Source organism: Giraffa tippelskirchi, chromosome 4 (assembly GCF_054371585.1).
Source record: "Giraffa tippelskirchi isolate mGirTip1 chromosome 4, T2T-mGirTip1v1.2.pri, whole genome shotgun sequence".
Taxonomy (NCBI): Eukaryota; Metazoa; Chordata; class Mammalia; order Artiodactyla; family Giraffidae; genus Giraffa; species Giraffa tippelskirchi.
The window spans coordinates 199,759,956-199,784,363 of NC_137278.1; the positions used below are offsets into that span (position 1 = coordinate 199,759,956).

The 24,408-nt window shown below is 53.7% G+C and overlaps 2 protein-coding genes and 1 long non-coding RNA gene across 15 annotated transcripts; 2 read left to right on the plus strand and 1 right to left on the minus strand.

The window, feature by feature from the left end:
* The first annotated feature begins 587 nt into the window (after positions 1–587).
* On the plus strand, positions 588–8,704 carry NRIP2 (nuclear receptor interacting protein 2). Of its 2 annotated transcripts, none has more exons than XM_081593934.1 (6): positions 588–1,061; positions 4,567–4,722; positions 5,803–5,885; positions 6,539–6,660; positions 6,795–6,928; positions 7,219–8,704. In XM_081593934.1, the coding sequence occupies exons 1-6, from the start codon at positions 870–872 to the stop codon at positions 7,309–7,311; spliced, it is 780 nt and encodes a 259-aa protein (XP_081450060.1). In that variant the 5' UTR covers positions 588–869; the 3' UTR covers positions 7,312–8,704. The 2 variants fall into 2 exon arrangements, with proteins under 2 accessions (XP_081450060.1, XP_081450061.1); XM_081593935.1 differs by having other exon boundaries at positions 6,876–6,928.
* Positions 8,705–11,178: 2,474 nt separating this feature from the next.
* ITFG2 (integrin alpha FG-GAP repeat containing 2) lies at positions 11,179–19,692 on the minus strand. Of its 12 annotated transcripts, none has more exons than XM_081593947.1 (12): positions 19,647–19,692; positions 16,024–16,119; positions 15,439–15,480; positions 15,180–15,351; positions 14,319–14,458; positions 13,799–13,947; positions 13,313–13,410; positions 13,090–13,143; positions 12,893–12,984; positions 12,573–12,690; positions 12,060–12,233; positions 11,179–11,936 (listed from the first exon to the last, which is right to left on the minus strand). In XM_081593947.1, the coding sequence occupies exons 2-12, from the start codon at positions 16,024–16,026 to the stop codon at positions 11,833–11,835; spliced, it is 1,146 nt and encodes a 381-aa protein (XP_081450073.1). In that variant the 5' UTR covers positions 16,027–16,119; positions 19,647–19,692; the 3' UTR covers positions 11,179–11,832. The 12 variants fall into 12 exon arrangements, with proteins under 12 accessions (XP_081450073.1, XP_081450069.1, XP_081450064.1 ...); XM_081593943.1 differs by having other exon boundaries at positions 16,020–16,119; XM_081593938.1 differs by having other exon boundaries at positions 19,418–19,659.
* On the plus strand, positions 19,401–20,364 carry LOC145546628 (uncharacterized). Its single transcript, XR_014083083.1, has 3 exons — positions 19,401–19,491; positions 19,758–20,067; positions 20,172–20,364. It is a non-coding gene; the product is annotated as an uncharacterized LOC145546628 (long non-coding RNA).
* The last annotated feature ends 4,044 nt before the right edge of the window (positions 20,365–24,408 follow it).

Genomic DNA, 24,408 nt, shown 5'->3' on the forward strand with positions numbered 1-24,408 from the left:
CAACTACTGAAGGCCCTGTTCTGCAACTAGAGAGTCCATGCGCTGCAATGAAAGATCGCACATGACACAGCCAAGATCATGCAAGCCACAACTAAGACCCAATGCAGCCAAAATTTAAAAAAAAAAAAAAAAAAGAGCCAAGACTCAGTGAGCCTCACATAAAGGGGAGGAGGAAGCTGGGGCCCTACTTGTGGGAAGATTCAGAGCTGCTCTTGCCAACCCTGGAACCCAGGACCCAGAGTAAAGGAGCAAAGGATGCTGAAAGGTTGAGATCCAGAAGGGGAGAGGCTCCCTGTTGAGAAAAATGTGATGCTGGACCTCCCTGTTCCGAACCTGCACCCCAGGTGCTGGCCTGCACCCCATCCTGGGGCTGCAGAGAACCCCAGGTGGAGGGAACGGCCGGGCAACCCATGATACACACGCCCAGGAATATTTGTCCTGCATCTCATGCCTGCCCCCGCACACTGACACATGCTGTCTTTCCAACCACCTGGCACAGATACCCTGACAGTTTACAGCACAGATACACCCCCTCAGGCACACACACACACTCCCCCACCGCCCACTCCAGCCAGGACCCCAGAGCTAGAGATCCTGCAGAGCCTGCCAGCTGCAGCCCTGCCAACTCCCCCCCACCTCCTCCAGGGCTGGGTTTTTCCAGCCAGAGCCCCGCTCCCTCTACTGCAAGCTCTGGAAATTGGTGTCTGACGCGGCTGCTCCTGCACGTTATTTATTTATTTCCTCTCTTCTTCCCGCCGAGACGACCCTCTGGTCAGGAGAGCCGCGGCCGGGAAGCGGCAGGGACCGCAGAGGCAGGGAGCACGGAGGGCAGGACCACTCAGGAGCCCCCAGCCCACCCCGAGGGGGCCATGAGCATCAAGCCGGAGGCCCCGCGGGAGGAGGGCGACGCCGGGGACAGGGGCCAGGAGGCAGAGCTTCGGGGCCGAGCCCGGCTAAGCCAGCAGCGCCGGCTCAGACAGGCCACCCAGTTCCTGCATAAGGACTCGGCCGACCTGCTGCCCCTGGACGGCCTCAAGAGGCTCGGCACCTCCAAGGACTGGGTGAGGCTGCCCTCTCCCCTCCCCTCCCCAGGGGAGGGGGCTGGGATCCCCCCCTTCTCTGGCTCTGCTAGGAGGGTGCAGTCCCCAAGCCTCCAGACACCTGCCTGTCCCCAGGGTGGGGGGAGGTGGCCCTGACTTGTGGGTTCACCTTGACCATTCCCAGCTCCTCACTGGGCTGTTGCCACGGCTTGGTGTCTCTGGGGGACCCTATCTATTGCTCGGCTCCCCTAGAGATCTCCAGGCTTCCCTCTGGGGAGGTGAAGTGTGCTGGTTAGAGCAGAGGCTTGCAGGGGGCAGTTTACTGCTGGGCCCGGAGGACCGGTGGGTTCAAGGCTGTGATTCGCTCCTCTCCTGAAACCACAGGTCCTGGCACACAGGGACTGGACATTCATTGCCTGTCCCCCTCACCCCTGCTAGAAAACCAGCATTTCCCACGGCTCTGGCCTGGGCACCCGGCTCCTCAGGGCCCCCCGGCTCCCTCTTAGTTGATGTGGCCCTTCCAGGCTCCTTTCCTTCCATCCCCCTGCAGCAGCTGTGGCCCCCCACCCAAGAATACTGGGTCAGGGAGTACCCACCAAGGGGTGGGTGAGTCAGGGGACAGCTGCATACACTCGCCCCCCACCCCTCCGACAGAGGGAGGGACTGAAAGTGTGGGCTTCTTCAGAGCCTGGAATCTTCGGTTCAGATCCTGGCTCCAGCACTTAGCAACTTGGGCAAGTTACTTTCTGTCTCTGAGCCTTGGTTTCTTCATCTGTTACATGAAGATAAAAATAACAGGTTGTAGCTCATAGGGAATATCAGGGTTACATCAGCTAAACCTGTAAAGGGCTTAGCACAGTGCCTGGGAAATAGGCAGCACCATCTAAAGGCTGTTATTCCTCCAGCTACTCTTCTGTTTTTAATGTTTATTTATTTTGGCTGCAGGTCTTGGTTGTGGCATGCAAACTCTTAGTTGCAGCAGGTGGGATCTAGGTCCCGACCAGGGGTCGAATGCCCCCCTGCATTGGGAGCACAGAGTCTTAGCTGCTGGACTCCCAGGGAAGCCCCTTCTCCAGTTACTTTTACTCCTCCATTTAGCCTAAGAGAGAAAGTGAGGTTCACAGGGTCCAGAGAAGATGAGATGGCTCCAGCCTCTGGCTCAGAAGAGAGGAGAGCTTCTGTAGAAAGGCTGGGGGCACCCTGTCTCCTCTATGCCTTCATAGGCAGGGGGTTGGAGAGGAGGGACTTCTGCAAGGGGAGGCATGTGAGGCCATTTCTGGGGGACTTTGGGCCACTCCAGCAGTACCTGGAGCCAGACGCAGCCCCTCACTTCTTTTCCTGAACCAGGCTTCCCTCTCCACATCCCTCCCATCCAAAGTTTCCCCCTCCAGGAAGCCGCCCAACAGCACCCCCACTCAAGGGAAAAGTGAGCAGACTGAGATTTCAGTTCAGAGAACGGCCTTGCTAGCAGTGGGCATAGCTGAGACCCCAAGGAAGCAGGGAAGCAAGTTCTTGGCTCTCATTGGCCCATTTTCATCTGTTCGGCCCTGGCAAAGGGGCTCTAGTAACACCGCTGCTCCACCGTGGCAGATCCAACCTTCTGCCCTCAGGACCTCTCAAATCGATCCAGAGCAGTTATCTTGTGTGGCTTGGGGAGTGAAGACACAGCAGCTAGGGGGACCCTGTCTCTCTCCCTTGGTGAGCACGCTGCATCGGAGTCGGACCAGACCCTGGGCCCCTCGTGGGAAAGGTGGGCGGGCCGCCCTTCCCAGCTGCTCCCAGCACTCGCCGCCCCTTTTCCCAGAGCTGGGCCTTCTGCTGGCAGACTGCCGGCAGGAGCAGCCTCAAGGGCCTCATTAAGCCCAGGGTAGAAAAACAGTCCCAGGCTCCCATGGAAGAAGGGCAGGTGGGGAATCATGTGTGGAGCCTGGAGGGACACAGTCATTCTTCAGTGGGCATTTATTGAGTGCCTTCTGTATGCCGAGCCGAGCCCTGGGATATAAAGAGGCATGAGATACAGACCTGACCTCAAGGGCAGAAAACAGCTGTGAGATGCATGACAGGGAGGGAGTGGGGGACAAAAGATGGAACCATACCCCTGCCTGGGGTATGGAGGGAAGAATGCAAAGAGGTCAGAGAGGGCTTCCTGGAGGAAGTGAACCCTGCCTGGATGACAATATGCTATGGAACCCCAGACTGAAAATCAAAGCCTCCCTCCAGAGAGCAGTTTCTGAACGAGTTGAGCCAGTCACCGAGGCTGGCCTAGAGAAGGGTGAGGACTTTCAGGAGGAGGGATGAGCAGGGGCAGAGGCCTGGACGGCCTGGCCCAGGCAGGGCAGCGAAAGGAGATGAGGCAGTGGCCAGATCACCAGGCTGTCGCCTCCAGGCAAGCAAAGTGGGGAGAGGAAGGCTCTGATGGATTTCTTTTTTTTTTAATATTTTAAAAAATATTTATTTATTTGATTGTGCCAATTCTTCACTGTGACATGTGGTATCGTTAGTTGCAGCATGTGGACTCTAGTTCCCTGACCAGGGATCGAACCTAGGTCTCCTGCATTGGGAGCACAGAGTCTTAGCCCCTGGACCACCAGGGAGGTCCCTCTGATGGATTTCAGGCAAGGGAGGGACAGGTTTAGTCTGACAGGTTGCTTTGCGCTTCTCAAACTTTCCTGTGCATGTGGATCATTTGCACGTCTTGTTAAAACAAGGTTCACACAGGTTATTTGCAGATCTTGTTAAAACAGGTTCCGATTCAGTAGGTCATGATTCTGTGCTTCTAATGGGTGACAGTAAAGCCGCTGATCTGAGGACGGCACTTGGAATAGCAGTCTCAGAGACTCCCTGGCTTTGAGCAGGTGGATTTGAGAGGCGGGTTGTTATGGACTAATGGAGGCATCCCAGGGATACGGGAGAGCTGTGCTTAATGAATCAGTAACAGAAGGCAAGGTGGGCTGTAAACACAGGAGGTGAAACTGGTAGAACTGAGAAGTGGCTGGACAGGGCGGAGTGGCTGTGGGTAAAGGACGGGAGGATGGCTCCCAGCTTCCTAGTGAAGAAGACTTGGACTTTCCTTTCTTTTTTGTTCTTGTTTCTTTGACTTCTTTTCATCACACCGTCAACCCTGGGATCTGCATCCCAGGAAGAATGAGGTCAGGGGAAGGAAAAAACAAAAAATGTCCCCAAATATGTGTTGTAGACAGGAGACAGAATTGCCATGCTGCCTCCCAGCATCACACCAGTGCCTGCAAGGTCACGTCTAACTCAGGACAGACTCCTCCCCTCCCCCCATCTCTCCATCACTGAGCTATCCATTGGAGTCCTGGAAACCAGCGTGAATTGATGCTGGGGCTCACTCTGCTATCGTGATCTGACCACTGGGACCCTTGGGGAAGCTTCTGCCCCTTCTTACTCCCAGAAGACTCAGGCTGGGGGTGGGGCTGGGCAGGAGAGCCTGGGACTCGTGAGCTGGGGGACTGAGCAGACCGGGGACCGGGGTTCAGCATCTCGATGTTTTGTGATGGAGCAGCAGCCACACAGTGTGATCCAGAGACGCCTGGTGGTGGAGGGGAGCCCGGGCCGGCCTCAGGGGGAGCCTCCCCGGGAACAGGCCCCGATCCATGGCCAGGAGAGCAGGACGATGACCAGCAAGCCCATGAGGCCAGCGCTTCTGGTCAACTGCAAGGTAAAACCCTCTCCTGGGCCCAGTTCCCCTCACTCACCCTCCCTTTTGCCCTGGAGGTGAGGAGGGGTGGGGACCCAAGGCACTCCTCCCCGAGCCTAGGCCTAGAACTGGGGTCCTCCACCTTCTTTGCTCCCTGCCTCCCCATCTTCCGAGGTCCACCGGACTCCTTTCCCGTGAGCCAAGCATCCTCTTTAAACCTGAGTGTGCTCTGCACACGAATGGCGCACACATGTGGGTAACGCAGCCTTCCTGGGAAAGCTCACGCTCCAGGCCACAGCCTTGTCATCTCTGAGCCCTCCCTGACACACACCCGCTCCCTCCTGTCCGTCTTTGCTGGGCGCCTCCTCTGCCTGCTCTCCGGTGTCGTCCCATGTCCTTCCAGCCCCAGCTGTCACATCCTCCAGGAACGGTCCCCTGACTTTCCCGATGGAAGGGCCTTTCCTCTGGCTCAACATCTAAGGCTCTAGCCCCTCAACCCACCGGCCTAGACACTGTCTCCCTGAACCGGTGACCCTCCAACCCCCACGCCCCCGGGGGAGCAGCCTCCCCTGCCGCCCCTCCCACCTGCCATACACAGCAGACCTCAGCCAACACGTAGAAGGAAGAAATGACTTATTTTGCGGTATCAAGTGCAAACTCGAACGTCTGTTTTTATCCAAAAGAAAGCAGTCTCATCCTTCCTCACCTGCAGTGGCGAATCTGGTTCCTAGCATCTCATTTCCTAATCGGTGCCGCGGTCCCGGACCCCACCCCTCCTCACTCACACCCCAGATCCCTCCAACAGGAGGCGCTCAGCCCTCCTCTCCGCAAAAGGACTTCCACTCGGTTCCTCCACCGCTGATGGCATTCTCCCCAAACATATGCGCTCACCACTCACAGCTCTTGATCTGATCCACTTCTGCCTCAATTGTATGACCCCCAGAAGAATCACTCTTCAAGATTCAGTTTACTCCCTTTCACTCATTTCTGAAAGGGACTTATCAGGGGCTCAGGAAGTTGACAGAGTCAGTCCCAGCCCAATCCCCCTTGAGCCTGCCCCTCCGCCCCCAGGGACTCACGGAGACCCTTCCCTTTTCGCAGTGCCGGGACCAGGAGCTTCAGGTGGCGGTGGACACGGGCACCCAATACAATCAGATCTCCGCTGGATGCCTCAGCCGCCTGGGGTAAGGCGGGGTGTGTGTGTACGTGCGCGCACGCACGCGCGCAAACCAATGGCGGAGGGGCTTCTTTTCGGGGTGATGGAAATATTCTGAAATTACTTAGTGATGGTTGCAGAACTCTTCTGTCTACTGTAAAAGGGTGACCTTCGGCAGTTCCCTGGTGGTCTAGGGGTTAGGACTCTGGGCTTTCACTGCTGTGATGCAAGTTCAATCCCTAGTTAAGGAACAGAGATCCCACAAGCTGCATGGCTTAGTCACACAAAAAAGTGACTTTCACTGTATATATGAACTATATCTCAATAAAGTTATTATTTTATTGATTTTTTTTAAAAAAAGTGTATCAACCTCTACTAATTTTATTATTATTTTATTTCTGGCCAGTCTATGCAGCATGTGGGATTTTAGCACCCTGATCGAACCCGAGCTCCTTGTCACGGAAGCTTGGAGTCTTAACCACAGGACTACCACAGAAGTCCCAATAAAACTGTTTTCTTTTTTTAAAAGAGTTGGTGGGGGCTCTGGCCGAGAAGACTGCATTTAGACCCTACGTGGGGCCAGGGATGGGCTGCAAACCCAAAGTGTGGTGGGAGGGACATTAACTAATGGGGTGGGGGTGGGGAGCCATGGTGGCCATAAGCCTTGCTTCCCGACCACAGGTTAGGGAAGAGGGTCCTAAAAGCCCCAGGTGGGGACCTGCACCCTGGGCCCCCAGCCCTGGTGGAGCAGCTGGAGCTACAGCTGGGCCAGGAGACCGTGGAGTGCTCGGCTCAGGTGGTAGGTAAGTCCTCGGTCTGTCAGAGCCCAGCGTCTGTCTCAGCAATTCTAGCTCTCCCTCCTGGGTGGGGCAAAGGCAGAGCCTCTCAGCTCCAGACAAGGCACCGCACCCCTCAAGATACTACCATTATCTCCCAGGTTCTCGGGCCCGGGCCGGGGTGGGCAGAGAAGGGCAAGGGCTGACAGGAGGACAGCAGTGTCCTCAAATGGTTCCTGCAGATGTGGAGAGTCCTGAACTCTGCCTTGGCCTCCAGACCCTGCTTTCTCTCCAGGTAAGGCGATGCTCACCCTGGTCTGAACCGGGGCCTGGGAAAAAGAGGTAGGGGGCGTGAGTGTGGAAGCGTGGGCCAGGCTCCATCCCATAAGAAGGGAGCTGGGGACGTGGAATTTTACCCTCGATTCCTTAAAGGTTCCTTATCTGCCCACAACTGAAGAACACGGAAAACTTGGTCTTTCCTCAACAGCGGTCTGGGTGCATGAAAACGGGGAGGCACAAGGAGTAGGGCACGGTGGGAAGGAAGGGGGTCACCTGCCCAGGTGAGCTCACTGCCCCCATCCACAGTGCTGCATCGACCTGGAGCACCATGTGCTGCGGCTGAAAGCCCCATTCTCAGAGTTGCCCTTCTTGCCTTTGCACCAAGAGCCCAGCCAGTGATGACGGCAGCCCCGGATGGTCCCCAGGGGGGAAACTCCCTGCCTCAGGAGGCAAAGCCCTGGAGGATGGGCCATGACTAGAGCCGGGTAGCTGGGGACTGTCCCTGCTGTCACCACCCTGACCCCAACATCCCGTCTCCCTGGCGGGCGGCCATGCTCCTCTGCTTCTCAGCACCTGCGCTGCCCCCAAGAAAAGCGTTGCCTAGAAAGGGCCCGAGATCTCAGGGTTCTGGTTTCCCCATCCTCCCTTATCCCCTCCCAAGAATAGAGCCACATCAGGACTGCAGAAAAGGACATAGGCAAAACAGGGCTCCGGGCTGGGCCCTGGCGCAGCCGGGGTGCCCCAAGTCCAAGGCTGCAGCCTGCTGCCTGTCCCTGCCTGCCCCATCCACCCTGAACACCCTCGAGGCCTTGATTCCACGTTGCTCACCTCACAACTAGCCTGCCCCCTCACTGGCCCTGGGCCCTGGCCCTGCTGGCCCGTTTCTGATTCTGTGTTCGGCTGAGCGAGACAGAAACCGTCGTCATGACGGGGACGTGTCGGGAGAGGAGGGCCCAGTCCACGAGGCTGCGGGCTCTTTCATCAGTTGCCTTTTCTGGGGCTACAAACGACTGAAGCTAGTTATTGTTTGATTGCTCCATGCAAACCCTGAATATACCTCTACGATTTACTCCAAACTCTTGCCCTCCACTTGCTTTCTCACCTGCTGGGCCCCTGAACTTCGGGTGGGGGAGCATGTGGAGAACTGCCCCCTAAGACAGACAGGAAGGTGGGATTGTCAGCACCGACTTTACCTGGCCAGTATTCCTTACTTCCAGAACTATTCACCTTATTCAACCTTCTTCCCACCCCTCACCTCTGGCCTCCTGAGCTTGAGCTCATCTTCTCTGGCACCGATAGTTCTTCCCAACTTCCACCCCACCCCAGCCCTGAGTCCAATAAAGACCCAAGGAGGCTCTGCTACCTTCACTGTGAACAGAGGATCCCAAACCTTAAGGTCCAGGCACCTGGTGTCCTTCTGGCTGGTCTGAGTATCAAATCCAGGGGAAGAGTAAAACAGTGGTGTAACTAACCCGACCAGGGACTACGCCCCTTGGGTTGGAAACAAAACCTGGAGCCCGGACTAGGTTAGACCAGAGCAGGCCCAGGAAAGGCCGTGGCCCCTGGGCGTACTTTCCTCAGCTGTGTCCCCGGCACCCAGAGGAGGGGCTCCCTGGCACAGGTGTGGGAGTGTTCTGGCCCCTACTTTCGCCCTCCGTGATCCCTGCGCTCCTGGGCCTCACCCTGTTCCTCTCCCTTCCATCTCCTGTTGCTTCTGCCATTGCAGACCCCAGGCCCATGAATGCCCTCAGCTCAGCAGCGACTTTGTTGGAATAAACACCTATTTCTCTAAGCTGGTGTCCTTCCCCGCTTCTAGGACGCTACATGATTGCCCTGCCCTTACTCCCACACAGAAGGAAATATGAGAGTGGACCTTCCCCCCAGGGTGACCCTCTGGCTGGGATCAGTATAATACAGAGTACAGGCTTTCCAGTTCCTCTGAACACAGCTTACACACGCCAGGGACATTCTACGTTGCCCTCAGCACACACGTGTGCATGGACACGCAACCTGCAATGTGAAAACCACAGACTCGGAGCACAGGAATCCACAGCAGAAGGGATATAAATAGCACTGGGTACCGTTCTGATTGTAGTTGGGATCGAAAACCCACATCAGATTTTAAAATCGTGAGCGTGAACAACCAACATACTTACAACCATTCTGTACCCAGTCACCATTGTGCTTCTCACTTCCAGTACAGTTCATTTGCAGTTCACTCAGTCGTGTCCAACTCTTTGCGACCCCATGAACCGCAGCACACCAGGCCTCCCTGTCCATCACCAACTCTCTGAGTCCACCCAAACCCATGTCCATTGAGTTGATGATGCCATCCAGCCATCTCATCCTCTGTCGTCCCCTTCTTCTCCTGCCTTCAATCTTTCCCAGCATCAGGGTCTTTTCCAATGAAATCAGCTCTTCGAATCAGGTGGCCAAAGTACTGGAGTTTCAGCTTCAACATCAGTCCTTCCAATGAATATTCAGGACTGATCTCCTTTAGGATGGACTGGTTGGATCTCCTTGCAGTCCAAGGGACTCTCAAGAGTCTTCTCCAACACCACAGTTAAAAAGCATCAATTTTTTGGCACTCAGCTTTCTTTATAGTCCAACTCTCACATCCATACATGACTACTGCAAAAACCACAGCCTTGACTAGACTGACCTTTGTTGGCAAAGTAATGTCTCTGCTTTTTAATATGCTATCTAGGTTGGTCATAACTTTCCTTCCAAGGAGTAAGCGTCTTTTAATTTCATGGCTGCAGTCACCATCTGCAGTGATTTTGGAGCCCAGAAAAATAAAGTCAGCCACTGTTTCCACTGTTTCCCCATCTATCTTCCATGAAGTGATGGGACCAGATGCCATGATCTTAGTTTTCTGAATGTTGAGCTTTAAGCCAACTTTTTCACTCTCCACTTTCACTTTCATCAAGAGGCTCTGTAGTTCTTCTCCACTTTCTGCCATAAGGGTGGTGTCATCTGCAAATCTGAGGTTATTGATATTTCTCCCAGCAATCTTGATTCCAGCTTGTGCTTCATCCAGCCCAGCGTTTCTCATGATGTACTCTGCATATAAGTTAAATAAGCAGGGTGACAATATACAGCCTTGATGGACTCCTTTTCCTATTTGGAACCAGTCTGTTGTTCCGAGTTCAGTTCTAACTGTTGCTTCTTGACCTGCATACAGGTTTCTCAAGAGGCAGGTCAGGAGGTCTGGTATTCCCATCTCTTTCAGGATTTTCCACAGTTTATTGTGATCCACACAGTCAAAGGCTTTGGCATAGTCAATAAAGCAGAAATAGATGTTTTTCTGGTACTCTTGCTTTTTCGATGATCCAGCGGATGTTGGCAATTTGATCTCTGGTTCCTCTGCCTTTTCTAAAACCAGCTTGAACATCTGGAAGTTCACGGTTCACGTGAAGCCGGGCTTGGAGAATTTTAAGCATCATTTTACTAGCGTGAGATGAATGCAATTGTGCAGTAGTTGGAGCATTTTTTGGCATTGTCTTTGGGATTGGAATGAAAACTTACCTTTTCCAGTCATGTGGCCACTGCTGAGTTTTCCGTATTTGCTGGCATATTGAGTGCAGCACTTTCACAGCGTCATCTTTCAGGATTTGAAATAGCTCAACTGGAGTTCCATCACCTCCACTAGCTTTGTTCGTAGTGATGCTTCCTAAGGCCCACTTGATTTCACATTCCAGGATGTCTGGCTCTAGGTGAGTGATCACACCATTGTGATTGTCTGAGTCATGAAGAACATTTTTGTACAGTTCTTCTGTGTATTCTTGCCACCTCTTCTTAATATTTTCTGCTTCTGTTAGGTCCATACCATTTCTGTCCTTTATTGAGCCCATCTTTGCATGAAATGTTCCCTTGGTATCTCCAATTTGCTTGAAAAGATCTCTAGTCTTTCCCATTCTATTGTTTTCCTCTATTTCTTTGCATTGATCGCTGAGGAAGGCTTTCTTATCTCTCCTTGCTATTCTTTGGAATCCTGCATTCAAATGGGTATATCTTTCCTTTTCTCCTTTGCTTTTCGCTTCTCTTCTTTTCACAGCTATTTGTAAGGCCTCCTCAGACAGCCATTTTGCTTTTTTGCATTTCTTTTTCTTGGGGATGGTCTTGATTCCTGTCTCCTGTACAATGTCACGAACCTCCATCCATAGATCATCAGGAATTCTATCAGAGCTAGTCCTTTAAATCTATTTCTCACTTCCACTGTATAGTCATAAGTACAGTATTTAATAAATCACATGAGATACCCACTTTATTCTAACACTTTTATAATGACACTTTATTACAAAAGAGGCTTGTGTTAGGTGATTGTGTCCAACTGCAGGCTGATATAAGTGCTTGGAGCACAGTTAACACAGAGAAGGCTAAGCTGTGATGTTCAGCAGGTGGGGTGTGGGAAATGCATTTTCCACTTAACGATATTTTCAACCTACAATGGGTTATGAGGGCGTAACCCCACCATGGTGGAAGAAGATCCGGGGTTCGCCTTTCCTGTCACTAAGGTCAGTCGCCTGGAGCTGCAGGAGATGGAACTTGTGGGGGGCTGAGCCCTCACTGCCATCACTCTTCTGGCTCCAAAGTCTGGTCTCCTTACAAGTTGGGGCCCCGCGAGTAGGGGGCCCTGTTTGTGTAGGCACTCCTCACAAACAACAAGAGTGGGGGGCTCTGGGGAGGGGCACTGCCTGCTGACGGGATGGGTGAGGTACACAGGGAAATGGGCAGAGGGGCAGCTTGTCTCTTCCTTCACCAAGACGACCAGGAAGTCTACAGTCCCCAGCACCCAAGGGTGCCGCCGTCCTTCCCCTGTAATGTGCATTCCCTGTCTTCCAGATGCCAGACAGCTGGGGGGGTGGGGGCAGCGGGGAGGTTCAGAAGGCTCCTTGTTCTGCCAGGAAGCCGGTCCAGCTAGGTGGGGTCCTGGGGGCCTGCGGAAGCGCACTGTGGAGGCTGGTCTGGATGGTAGAGGGTTTGGTGAAGCAGGGCACGGGCGGCGGGCAGCTCGTCGGGATCTGAGGGCAAGATGGAGGCTGGTGGGTCTGCTGGGACCTGTGCCACTGGGTGCCCACAGCCATGGGCCCCAGGGCTCACCCACACCCAGCTCTCCCAGCAGCGCCCCCAATCCCGGGGCTCACCCACGCCCAGCTCTCCCAGCAGCTCCCGGAACTCTGGCTGGGCCTCCAGCACTTTCAGCAGGTTGGTGGACTCCATCCGCTCCAACTGCACCTCCCAGTACACGTAGATCTTCTGGTTGAACGTGACGTACACGAGGCAGGGGCTGTTGCGGCTGTCTTTGCAGGCATACAGGCCTGAGGGGTTAGGGATGGGGAGACAAGGTTGGGAGGCTCAGGCCCCGCGGACGTTCGGGTCAGCAGTTTCCAGCCGTCCACAGATGCCAAGAGCACTGAAGGCCCCTTTCTGTTTCTTCTCTGTTGGGAACTCAGTAAAGCAAGTAAAACAGTAGGATGTCTGGTCCGTTCCAGACACGGAGTGACACCCAGGCAGGCAGCGTCCCAGGGGGTGTTTGCCGAGTTCCTGTCTCAGTGGCAGCCCTGGGGAACGCGAGCAGCTTCTCTCGGGTGGCAACCCCTCTCCCCAGGTCACTAGAGTGAGGGGACAGGTGTGCTGGGCACGGGGTGGAGTCCCACCTGCACAGAAGGCGCGGATGTTCTCATCCACCTGGAAGCGGACGACAGTGCGGTTGTGGTCGATGATGTACGTCTGGCCATCCCAGGCACAGGCGACCACCTCCTCGTGCCCGTTGCCCTGAAAAAGGCCAGACAGCGGATGTAGGGGGAGCCGGGAGTGTCTGAGAGAGGCCTCCTGCGGGGGTGCTGCTCACTTCGGGGGGGTCGGGCCTCTCCAGGGAGCCCTAAGAGGAGGGCAGACTTGGCTGTGGAGGGAGAGCAGCCCCACTGAAGGTCCCTGAGGAGGAGGAGGCCACCCCACTCCCCCAGGTCCCGCTCACCGTGACGTCCAGTTTCTCGAGGGCAAAGAGCTGGTGGTCCACCTGCACCGACCACAGCAGCCTGTCCGCCTCCTCCATGAGCTTCAAGGTCCCTGTGGGGAGAGGCAGGCCAGGCTGGGGACCCCATCTCTGCGCAGAAATGCCCAGGCACACGACCACCCACCCTGCATGGCCCGCGGCTGACCCGGCGGACTCACCGTCCAGGGTGCAGAGGGCAAAGAGGCCAGAGGCACCGCTGCTGGGACTGTGGCCTGGGTGGGGAGGGGTTTGCGGTGGGGGGAGAAGGACCAGAAGAAGGAAAGGTGAGGTCAGAGCTGGCACTGAGGGTGGGGAGGGGCGGGCTAGAGACGGAGGGGGGCCCTGCACTCCCCCCCATTCACCCCTGCACCTGCCGCCCCACCCCGCTCTCGTCGCCCCCACCTCGCTTGATATTGCCGATGAGGTGAGTGGAGACGTTCTTGTTGTGGATGCGGCCGGAGGTCTGGTGCAACACAACGTCCCGGGCAGCCGGGGTCTCCCTGTGGGGAAAGGGGTGGGGGGGAGGTGGTGCTAAGTGGGAGCCCAAGAGAACCTGGTTCTCCCAACCCCTTGGGCTCATTTCTGTATGAGCTTCCAGGATGTGAACAAGCTTGGAGACTGACAGTCCAGCCCGCCTGGCCCAGGGGGAATGTTGAGAGAGGGGGAGACAGCAAGGGCAGAGCTGCCAGGCTGGAACCCTGGAACCTCCTCAGTTGATGCAACTCACGGCAGGGACTCCCTAGCCCCAGAACAATCTTCCTTAATGGGGCTCAGCTGTCTGTGCAGGGACCCGGCACACGCAGCTCTGCTAATTGCAGACCCATCCACGGTCTTGGGCTCCCACCTCAGTGCCAGGCATCCCACCGTCCACAGACCCACACCCCTTACCGAGTGCCCTCCGTGGGCCCCTCAGAGGCAGGGGGCACCCCAGGGTCCTTGTTCCAGGTACACAGCAGAACCGCATAAGCACAGCCTGGCTGAGACACCATCAGTTCGGGAACACCCAGGGGCCCTGGCGTCACCGAGAGACTGTCCACCTGCACCAGAGGATCGGGGCTTACAGGGGGCTGGGGAGAGAAGGGGAGCCTGCAGAGGCCGGGACAGGCGGGCAGGGGCCCTGAGACATCCTCAGCCTTCGAGGGCATCAGTAGGGGAAGGGCAGAGTCCACAGGGACCACCCGCCGTGACACACCACACCCACCATCACATCCTCGACTCTCAAGCACAGCAGCCCTTCCTGTCTGCCTGTTACCTGCCATCTCCCCAAGACTCTCACTGGAAGTGACCTCCTCTGGGTCTCGGTCACAGGGCGATTTTCCCTTCTTCTGCCTTCGCCTCGGCCCCAAGTCCCCTGGAGGAGGGAGCCCCTCCCCACTCCTGGGCTGCGGTTCTGGCCTCAGCTGCTCACCTGACCCTCCAGCATCCACCTCTTGAGCAACACCAAATGCCCCATCGGGTGCTCGGCGCCATCGCCTAGGTCTTCCCAGCGGAAAGCCCGGACCACGCGGTCTGTGTAGCCCACCACCAGCTCACAACAGCCATCGCCATCTGTGCATCCGGAAAATACGGCGGGTTTGGAGCTAAGTCTGCCTTCGTCAGCGGAGTCCTGCCAGCACGCCCTCCCCACCCCTCCAGCACCAGCACTTTTTATCAGGTTCAACCTTGGGCCCACCTGCTGAGCCACCATCATACCCCTGGAGCCTGGGACCCGCTCCTCTGCCCTCCCTCGCATCCAGAACCAGGCAGCTGCCTCACGGGGCCTGTCATCTCTTCCCCAGGTACACGACTCCAGTGCCTTGATGCACCCGTATCCCTATCAACACCCTCCAGATGGCCTCTGGCCCAAGTACCTGCCCCGCATCCTTGACCTTGACGGCTCACCCCCCTCAACCCTGGCCTGTTGCTCAGATGACCCCTCCAAGCAGGGACTTCCCTGACAACTCCTCTCAGAACAGCCACCTCTCCCTCAACACCCTCCAGCCCCTTTCTTGATGTATTTCCTCTGTGGCACTTACTACCTTCTAGTATACTATTTAATTTTCTTACCCCATTTCTATTGCTTATTTTCTGTCCCTACCTTGTAAACGTCCAAGAAAGCCATGATCTTTGTCTGTTTTATTCACTACTGCAATGACAGTACCCAGGACGATGCCTGGTTTATGACAGGAGCGTAGTAACTCGGCATTAAACGCATAACAACCGCCCAGATGAATACCGACGACCCCCCAACTCCTACTCCCCAGCTGCCTGCAAACACAGTCATGCCCACCGATGTCGCTGATCAGCATGACCTTGGTGTTGGCAGGGATGTGCTGCTTGAAGACTGGGCGCTGCTCCTCCCCACCAAGGGTCTCATGGTGTCCGGAACCATCTAGGGACTTGGCAGGCGTCAGGTCACACAAGTGAAACCAGCCCTCAGCACTCACGGCCACCACCAGGTTCTGGGCAAGATGAGGAGGGGGCTGGTAGTCAGAGCACGGGAATTGGGGGTAGACCGAGGGAAGCCCGCAGGCCCCTGGGTTTCTTACCTTTCCTTTATTACATACGTCTCCAACCCCGACACAAGTGAGCTGCAAGAGAAGAGAGAGGGGCTCCGGGGACGCGCCTAGGGACCCCAGTGCTCCCTGACCTCCTTGCAACTCTGTCATTTGCTGAAAGCGCGTGCACATGGCCCGCGTCAAGAGGCTGTGCTAATCCTGTTACTGTGTTCTGGGTCCCATGTACCAGACAGCAGTACGTGGACCTAAAGCAGTGAAGACAACTTGGGCTTAAACAAAACAAAAACTACATGTATCAAGGGAGCCTGACTACCATTTCCAGACATAATCAAATGACTGCCCCCGTTTTCTACCGTTCTTCATACCATTAGGCAACCTATGCAGAGCTATGAGGTAATAAGGGAGTCATTTCATCACATAAAATGAAAACCAGCCCAGCTGTGTGCATGCATGCACATGTGTGACAGCTGGGAGAGCTCTGCCTGGGGACTTCCCTCCCTGACTCAAATGAGCCCTGAACCAGGAGCTGGTGGCCCAGCACACGCTGGGGAGCTCGGTGGGGGCCCCCAGCTTCGACAGTGCCTGGACAGAAGGGACCCAGGGTTGAATACTGACCATTCCCTGGCAGGAGCAGGTGAGCCACGGCCGGCTGTCATCATTCTTATACACTGACAGCTTCCCGCTGGTGTCCCCCACCACCAGTTCATTTAACTTCAAACGGAGAGAGAAGAGAGGGTTAGGCTGGGGTCCTGCTGAGCCACGGAAGGCCTTCTAGACTCGGCCCAGCCTGCAGAAACCACAAGACCTCAATCTGTATCTTCATCGACTTTATTACAGATATTTTGAGACCAACACAGTCATGGTTTCCCAGTTTATTTCCACACAGGGGTGTGTGGGCTTTGAGGGGAGGGCAGCTCAGAGGAAAGGCAATACAGAATCTGTGCTCCATCTCAGAAGAACCTGACATCTGAACAGCTCAACGCCCTACCTGCCTGCCTTTGGCTCTTCTAATTCACCCTGATGCCTGGGACACGTTTTGAAAACAACCCCACATATGCAACTTTGGGGAAATTTAGGGCTTCCCTGGTGGTTCAGATGGTAAAGAATCTGCCTGCCCTGCAGGAGATCTGGGTTCAGGAAGATCCTCTGAATTAGAGAATGGCAACCCACTCCAGTATTCTTGCCTGGAGAATCCCATGGACAGAGAAGCCTGGTGGGCTACAGTCCATGGGGTTGCAAAGAGTTGGACATGACTGAGCAACTAACACACTTCGGGAATTTACCTTCAGAGTTCATTTTTAATCAGAGGCCAAATAAAAACAGTGGTGGCTCTGGGGCACTCCCTCCTCTAGCAACAAGACCTTTTGATATTGGTGCCTCAGAGGGAACACAAAGCGGGTGGAGGTGCCTGAGGGGCAGCATCTGAGTTCTGGGCCTCTGGTGCCCTCAAGTGGTGGCTAAGCTCCCAGGAGGGTCTGGAGCCTCTTCACCATTTACACCTGGGCCCTTCTTTCCCAGAGGTTCCCCAAAGGCTGGCTGCCCTTTCAAAGGGATAACCATGAAAACCAACTGGCTCCATAAACCTATTTCCAGACGTCGTTTCAAGATTTCCCCTTAGGGGGACATCTAACACCACTTCCTGTCCTCATATGAATACTATTTTCTCAAGAGATTTAATTTTTTTTTTTCGCCACGCGATGAAGCATGAGCGATCTTTTAGTTCCTGGACTAGAGAATCAAACCTGTGACCTCTGCAGTGGAAATGCCGAGTTTTAACCACTGGACTACAAGGTAATTCCGTTAATAGACAAATTAGAATTTTTTTTTTTAAGAAACAAAAATAAGAATGAAAGAGAATGCCCAGTCAGCCCGTTAGTTTTTTTTTTCAGGGAAAAATCTTTGGTGGGGATCCAAAGACAGATGCCACAGACTTGCAGTTTAACAACTGCTGAGAAGGACCTCAGTCAGCAAGGGCACAGATGCAGGGACGAGACCCATAGAGCAGTGTGGTTAAGTGCGGTGAGCAAGCAGGTGCCGCTCAGCGGGCAGAACCCAGGCCACAGCAGGTGTCCTGGAAGGGGACCCTTCCAGGGTGCCCCACTTGCTCCCCAGCACAAGTGCTCCTCTGCAATCCATCCTGGCCCTGGCCTCTGGAGGTTACTCGGTGACACTACAGAACCAAGCTGCAGAGCACAGCTTCACTCAGAAATGCTAACAGAAAGGAAGTGAGTTCTGAGTGGGTGTGTATTCTATCCCTGGCTTCTCCCTCTTAGCAGGAAATAAATCACTTGCAAAAAACTTCAGGTGAATGATTTATTAGGATGAAATAAAAGTCTTTTTTTCTGGCCTGGAATCTCCAAAGATTGGCTTAGAGCACCAGTTACAAAATGTCTATCCACATTCATGCAGGCTGACTGGACCACATCCCATCTCTAGTCAACTACCTCACCTACTTGCCCTTCTTTTAATTACATTTATTGATAACAGGCAAAGCCCCTCAAATTGCTTTGAGATACATAATAACATCTGCCTTTCCTAACAACCCTCATTTAGTCAACAAACATTTACTGAGTGTTAATTATGCACCAGGCACTACTCTAGGTGTTGGAAGGGAATACAGCAGCAGAAAAAAAAAGATTAAAAATTCCTGTCATTATGGAGCTTACAACTTTTTTTAAGGGTAGTACAATATACCTAATATTGCAGAACTGAGTGTGCAATGCAGTTAGAAAAGTACAATTTAATTTTTTTAAAAAAGTGACACCTAAGCTATGAGAAAAGGCATATAATTTTCCCTTTTAAACAAGATGATCGGATAAAATGGAAAATGACTTATCTCTAGAGTCACTTTGGTAATTTACTGCTCTAAAATGCCTCCCTTTATTTTCTCATAAAATTATACTGCTTAGTATATGAAGAAACGTGAAAGTCCTGAAAACATAATACAAAATTACGAGAATAACTTTTTCCTCCCTAGAGGAAGTAGAGCAAAGAGGCCTCAACCTTTCCCATCACAAGGCAAAGAAGGCTAGGGGCGGGGCGGGGTGGGGGTGAGTGGTGGGATGTTTTAGCCCTAGTGTACTCCCAGGGAAAAGACAGCATAGAACAGGGAAGTGAGGATGAGACGCAGGTAGGCAGAGGAGGGCAACAATGTGCTTTGCACTTAGACTGTGAAATAGAGATTCTGGGAAAAAAGCGTCCCGTAGCCTCAACAGCCACGGCCCCCTTCGGTGTCCCCACCCTAGAACCCTTGGCACATTTTAATCAATGGGCTCATGACATTTCCCTATTATTGTGACTATCGCACTCTCCACTCCTCCTATCCCCCGCCCCACGAGCGGACTGGGAGTGTCCTGTCCACTTTTTAATTCCCCAGACTTTCGCAGAGTCCTCGGACCACAATCCACCACTAACGACAACTCTGCGGCGTCCCTGAGCCTTCACTGAGCACCAGACTCGGTTCGGGCCTGCTCTACTGGTATTAACACACTTAAACGACGGGAGAAGGAAGGCGAGGAAAGGGAGATGGACACTGAGCTTGTATCTCAAGCCAAGGACGGAAGACCAGGCGAAGACTTCCCCGCCAGGCGCCTAGAGCCGTCCGGTGGGCTGGGGCAGGCCGGGCCGGGCGGCGGGTGCTTCTGCGGAGCCGCACGCGTGCTCCGTGTTTATTTCCGAGGCTCTGAAAGGGAAGCCGGCCCACGCAGTTTACTGGTTCCTCCCGGACACAAGTCATTGAACCACGCAGCGGACCCGTTACGCGAGCCCCTAGAAGGACACCGGACCAGGGCTCCGGACAAACGCAGCCAGGACGCAGTGCACCGGGGCGGCCCACACGGCCCCTCCCAGTCCATTTCCCCTAGAGCCCGTGCGCACAGGCGAGGGCCGCACCGCACGGCCTGCAGGGCACGCCGTCCACGCCTACGCAGCACGCAGGCGCCGGCAGCCTCCCCCACCCCTGGCCCCGCCCCGCGTGCGCAGACTGCGTCTCCAGTGCGCATGCACCGACCGTGTCGTTGTCAACGTCTCCGAGGCAGATGGCGTGTGGGAAGAGGCTCCCGCTGAACTCTAGGGCTACGCGCTGTACGTAGCTAACCGACCTCATCGCACTTCCGAGGGCTCAGGGACCGTGGAGCCCCGCTAACTGTTCCCTGAGCCCCTCTCGACAGCCGCCCGAGTGGAAAGGCCACCCAAAGTGGAAAGCTTCATCAACGCCTGAACGTCCAATTGCGGCCTACCTCGCTAAACCTCGGCTAGGGGGCGGGCCTTCCGGGCGCGCCGGGCGTGGGGGCGGGGCTCCCGTGCCTGAGTTGAGTGACAGAGCCTCGGGCCACTCCTTTTCTCCGCAGGTTGCGGCGTGTACAAGTCCGCCGAAGCTGGCGGGGTTGAGTCGTTTCCTTGACAACAGGGCTCTTGAGGGCTTGACCGAATAACCTTGACCCCGTCCGTTGTTGCCCTGGCAGTGAAGATTCCTAGCCCCCAGACCATCCCTGAGAATTACAACTGTAATAACCAACGACTCTGTGGTTTCCAACGATGTTTTTTAAAAAAACAAAACTGTAACATCCCTTTAGGAGTCTTGAAATGAGGGTAGTGAACCGGACTAGCTTTTTAAAAAATGAAATAGAAAAAGCCAAGTAATCTCGAGTAGTAAAGTAAGTATTATTTTTGTGAAACCTTTGTTTCAATTGTATATATTTATACGTGTATATAGGGCTCCCCAGGTGGCGCAGTGGTAAAGAATCCGCCTGCCAATGCATGAGTTGCAGGAGACGCCTGTTGGATCCATGTGTTGTGAACATCCCCTGGAGGAGGAAATGGCAACCCGCTGTAGTATTCTTGCCTGGGAAATTCGGTGGACAGAGGAGCCTGGCGGGCTACACTCCATGGAGTCGAAAAGAGTGGGATGCAACTGAACACACACACATGTGAATACAGGCTTATTACGTAAAGAAATTTTTTTTCCCATGGTGGGTGTGCTCTGTAGGTAAAAGTTTGAAAATCACTTATAAAGCACATATAGTCACTTGTAAGGCACATTGCCCATATATTATCTCATGTAAGTAGTGCATGTGAGCTTGTCTGCTTATTCCAGATTTTTAATTGAAAAAAACAGGTTCAGCAAGATAAATTAGCAAGGCAGAAAGTGATGGAGGTGGGTCAAACCAGAATTGTTTGAGCCAAAACCCACATCCTGTCATTGATTGCCAGAGTTCCCAGAAAAGTCCTCAGGCTAGAAATCAGGGTCGCTGGGATTCTGAGTTTGGTCTGGCCCTCCAGCACAAAGCTCTTGCCCTCCTCTGGGGGCCTCTGTCTGTAGTGTAAATGGGACCCCATCAAGTCTAGACTTGGAGTGAAATCTTCCATGTTGAATCCAGTGCAGCCTTTCTTTGGCCTCATCAAGGCATCAAAAGTATTATTTGTGAGATTCTACAGGTGCGCAGTAGGTTTTCAGGTTTAGGCCTGCAGGCCCAGACTAATCTACACATGGGTTTTTCAGGAGTCAACATCGTAAAAATAAGGACATCTATCTTACCCTGGTGGCTCAGTGGTATAGAATCAGCCTGCCAATGCAGCTGATGCAGGCTCGATCCCTGGGTTGGGAAGATTTCCTGGAGGAGGAAATGGCAACCCACTCCAGTATTCTTGCCTGGGAAATTCCATGGACAGAGGAGCCTGGCAGGCTACAGTCCATAGGAGTGACAGAGTTGGACACGACTTAGGGACTTACCTGGAGATGTGGAATCTGAACACAGTGGAAGAAAGCCCCGGGAGCGGCACCTTTTGTCGTAGAGGTGCCATCAGATGAGGACAGGGAGCAGCTGGTTGGAACAGCAAAGAGGAGACAGTCTGGACAAATGCTGAGCACAGTGCCCTCAGGTTTCCATTTCATGTGGTGTATCCTGGGGCTGGCCAACTCCATGCAAAGGTCCTGGGTCACATGCGTGTCAGTTCAGTTCAGTCACTCAGTTGTGTCCGACTCCCTGTGACCCCATGGACTGCGGCACCCCAGGCCTCCCTGCCTATCACCAACTCCTGGAGTTTACTCAAAACTCATGTCCATTGAGTCGGTGATGCCATCCAACCATCTCATTCTCTGTCGTCCCCTTCTCCTCCCACCCCCAATCTTTCCCAGCAGCAGGGTCTTTTCCAATGAGTCAGTTCTTCACATCAGGTGGCCAAAGTACCTGAGTTTCAGCTTCAGCATCAGTCCTTCCAATGAATATTCAGGACTGACTTCCCCTAGGATGGACTGGTTGGATAGCCTTGAGGTCCAGGGGACTCTCAAGAGTCTTTTCCAACACCACAGTTCAAAAGCATCCATTCTTCGGCACTCAGCTTTCTTACCTTACCCCACATCCATACATGACTACTGGAAAAACCATAGCCTTAACTAAATGGACCTTTGTTGACAAAGTAATGTCTCTGCTTTTTAACATGCTGTCTAGGTTGGTTATAGCTTTTCTCCCAAGGAGCGTCATGTGTACTTGGTGCTGTAAGCCCACCTTCTTTATGGTGGGCACGCGTGCTGCCTCACCTGGCTCTGCAACATCTCCGTTCTCGCATCCTGGCTCCAGTCCTAAGCTTCCCCCAGGTTTAAGGGGTGGAAAAACAATCAGTTTTAAAATGTTTAGATCTGAATGTAAACTTAGTTTTGAATTGTATTTTTCACTGTATGTGTGACTGTTGTTTTCTCTTTTTCCCAGCTCTTTGAGTGAAATAGTAAAATAATAAATAACCCAGGACAAAATAGTTGAGGATCACCTCGCCTCAGTCACCCAGTGCCCTGACCTGACCCAGCTCTCTGAAATGGTACCCTGACCCAGCACCCACAGGGCCACAGGGCCTTGCTTTATCTTCCTCATCACTTGGGTTTATTGTTCTTGACCTTTCTCTGCCGGGGTGCCTGTTTTTGTTTGCTCTGTTTGTCATGTCATGAAGGTCATGTTACTGTGATTGCCACTTGGATTCATTGCCTCTTGGCTTTTGTCAAGAGAGCCAAATAAAGTTAGAAAGGAAGGAAAAATAGGTCTCCAGGAAATAAGGCATGAATCAGTGCCCCCACCCCACCCCCGCCGCACCTCTCCCCTCTGCATCGTTACTTTTAACTGCACCAAGCATTACAGTCACAGTGAATGGAACACAGGCCCCAGCATTGCAGAGCCTTGTGGACAGAGCCCTGACTCCACAAGGAGGCTCCTGTTCTTGGCCCTTTCTGCTGAGATGATTGGTGGGTCTCCACTGGCACCATCTAGAGCGTGGCTCCTTTAGGCCAAGCACTCTCAGCGTGGGTTTTGGCTTCCTCCCCAGTGCTGCCTAACCAGGCCTTCTTCCTGGTCAGATGACTTGGATATGGTGTTCATGTGGGTGGCATATTCTCTACAAACCAATAGCCAAACAATAGCTTCAGTAGAAACCTGCTAACAGCAGGGCAAGGGGAGGTGCGTTAAATGGGAAGCGTTTCCAGGGAAATTGTCCACTTCTTTCTCCCTGAGTAGACATGAGTTGTCCTGTTCAGGGTGTGGACCTAGGATGCTCAGTAAGAGATAGGACCTTTCAAGAAATCTCTTCCTGTATGTGAGACCCAGAGCCCTTCACCATCCCGAGGGCACGGCCAGAGCTTCCAGTGGGCTCAGTGTGAGACTCCACCAGTCTGACTCATGATGCGCCTTAGCACACGGAGGGTTCTAGGGGCCCTGAAGCACAGAAACCTGTCCCTCAGACTTAGTTGACCTAGAGATTAGGCAGAACAATGGTGCAGGCAGCCCTGCTCTGAGAGAGGTGGTTACTCAGTGCCCCCACCGCCACAGGTCTGGCCCTATTAGGACCCCCAGCTCAGGAAGGCTTTGCTTTCAGAACCTGTCTGGGCTGCTGTCTGTTCAAGACCCTACTGCCCGTTAACTGAAGGATGAAGAGTAGTTCTTGTCACTGAAGGCCAAATGTGAGGAAACGGGCTTAAAGCAAAGGATGGTGAACGGATTTTAGAGCTGGATTGAGGTGGTTGTGCAACGTTGTAATTGGATGAAGTGCCATGGAATTGTTCCCTTTGAGTGGGTAAAACTATGTTAATTTCACCTCAAAAAAACAAAGCCAGAACCACATTGTGTGTGAGGCACTTCTCACCATGGAACCGGAGACTGGAGATCTCAAGGAATATGTGTGTCTCGGATGGGGGGACAGGTATGACTGGTCCTCGCCTCTAGTCAGGGAACTCTCGGAGTTCACAAAGGCCTTTTTTCTTGGTCATTCCTTAGAACCACTTTGTAAATCTTTCACATTCTCAGTTTGCCTCCCAAAGTAGTGTATTTAGTGTTGTTCATTACATGCTAAATAAGGTTTTGTTACATTTCAGAATTAAGGATTGTTGGTGCATCCACATTATCAGAGGTTGGCAAGCAGCTGGGGAGCTCTGGCGGTAAAGCCAGCATAACGATTTCCAGAAAGAGAACAGGGATGTCTTCTCACTCTTATGTTGGCTTTTCTCAGCACTGCCCTGACCCCACTGCCATTTCCACCTGAGGGTTACCTGGTTTTGGGGGCTCTGGTGGTCTTCTCAGGTGGCGCTAGTGGTAAAGAACCTGCCTGCCAACACAGGAGATGTAAGAGACATGGGTTCAATCCCTGGGTCAGGAAGATCCCCTGGAGGAGGGCATGGCAATCCACTTTAGTATTCTTGCCTCAAGAATCCCACGGAGCCTTGCAGACTACAGTCCATAGGCTCACGGAGTCGGACACGACTGAAGCAACTTTGCAAGCACAGGTGGTCAGGGACAGGGGACTGGTCTTTAAGACAGGAGTAAGGCATCAAAGGTTCCACTGTGTAATTCTTGATTTTCAAGCAATGTTTCCTGAAAGGGGACTCCTTGTTACTAGTCCTGCTGAAAATGTCTTTCATCTGTTCTTTCTCCAGCTGAAACAGGGTACACAGTTGAGCCTCTCACGCAGACTGGTGTGGAGGGGAGTCCAGCGTACCGCCGCTGGGAGGGCAGGCTGGCCCCG

What these genes read in the sequence shown, in the direction of transcription:
- ITFG2 (XM_081593938.1), bottom strand. Translation starts at nt 19,513, where the DNA reads ATGAGGTCGGTTAGCTACGTACAGCGCGTAGCCCTAGAGTTCAGCGGG. An exon ending in CCTGCTCCTGCCAGGGAATG is followed by an intron (nt 15,481 to 16,023) that starts GTCAGTATTCAA and finishes CTTCTCTTGCAG; the next exon opens with CTCACTTGTGTCGGGGTTGG. An exon ending in CATCCGCGCCTTCTGTGCAG is followed by an intron (nt 12,234 to 12,572) that starts GTGGGACTCCAC and finishes CTAACCCCTCAG; the next exon opens with GCCTGTATGCCTGCAAAGAC.
- NRIP2 (XM_081593934.1), top strand. Translation starts at nt 870, where the DNA reads ATGAGCATCAAGCCGGAGGCCCCGCGGGAGGAGGGCGACGCCGGGGAC. An exon ending in TCGGCACCTCCAAGGACTGG is followed by an intron (nt 1,062 to 4,566) that starts GTGAGGCTGCCC and finishes GTGATGGAGCAG; the next exon opens with CAGCCACACAGTGTGATCCA. An exon ending in GTGCTCGGCTCAGGTGGTAG is followed by an intron (nt 6,661 to 6,794) that starts GTAAGTCCTCGG and finishes ATTATCTCCCAG; the next exon opens with GTTCTCGGGCCCGGGCCGGG.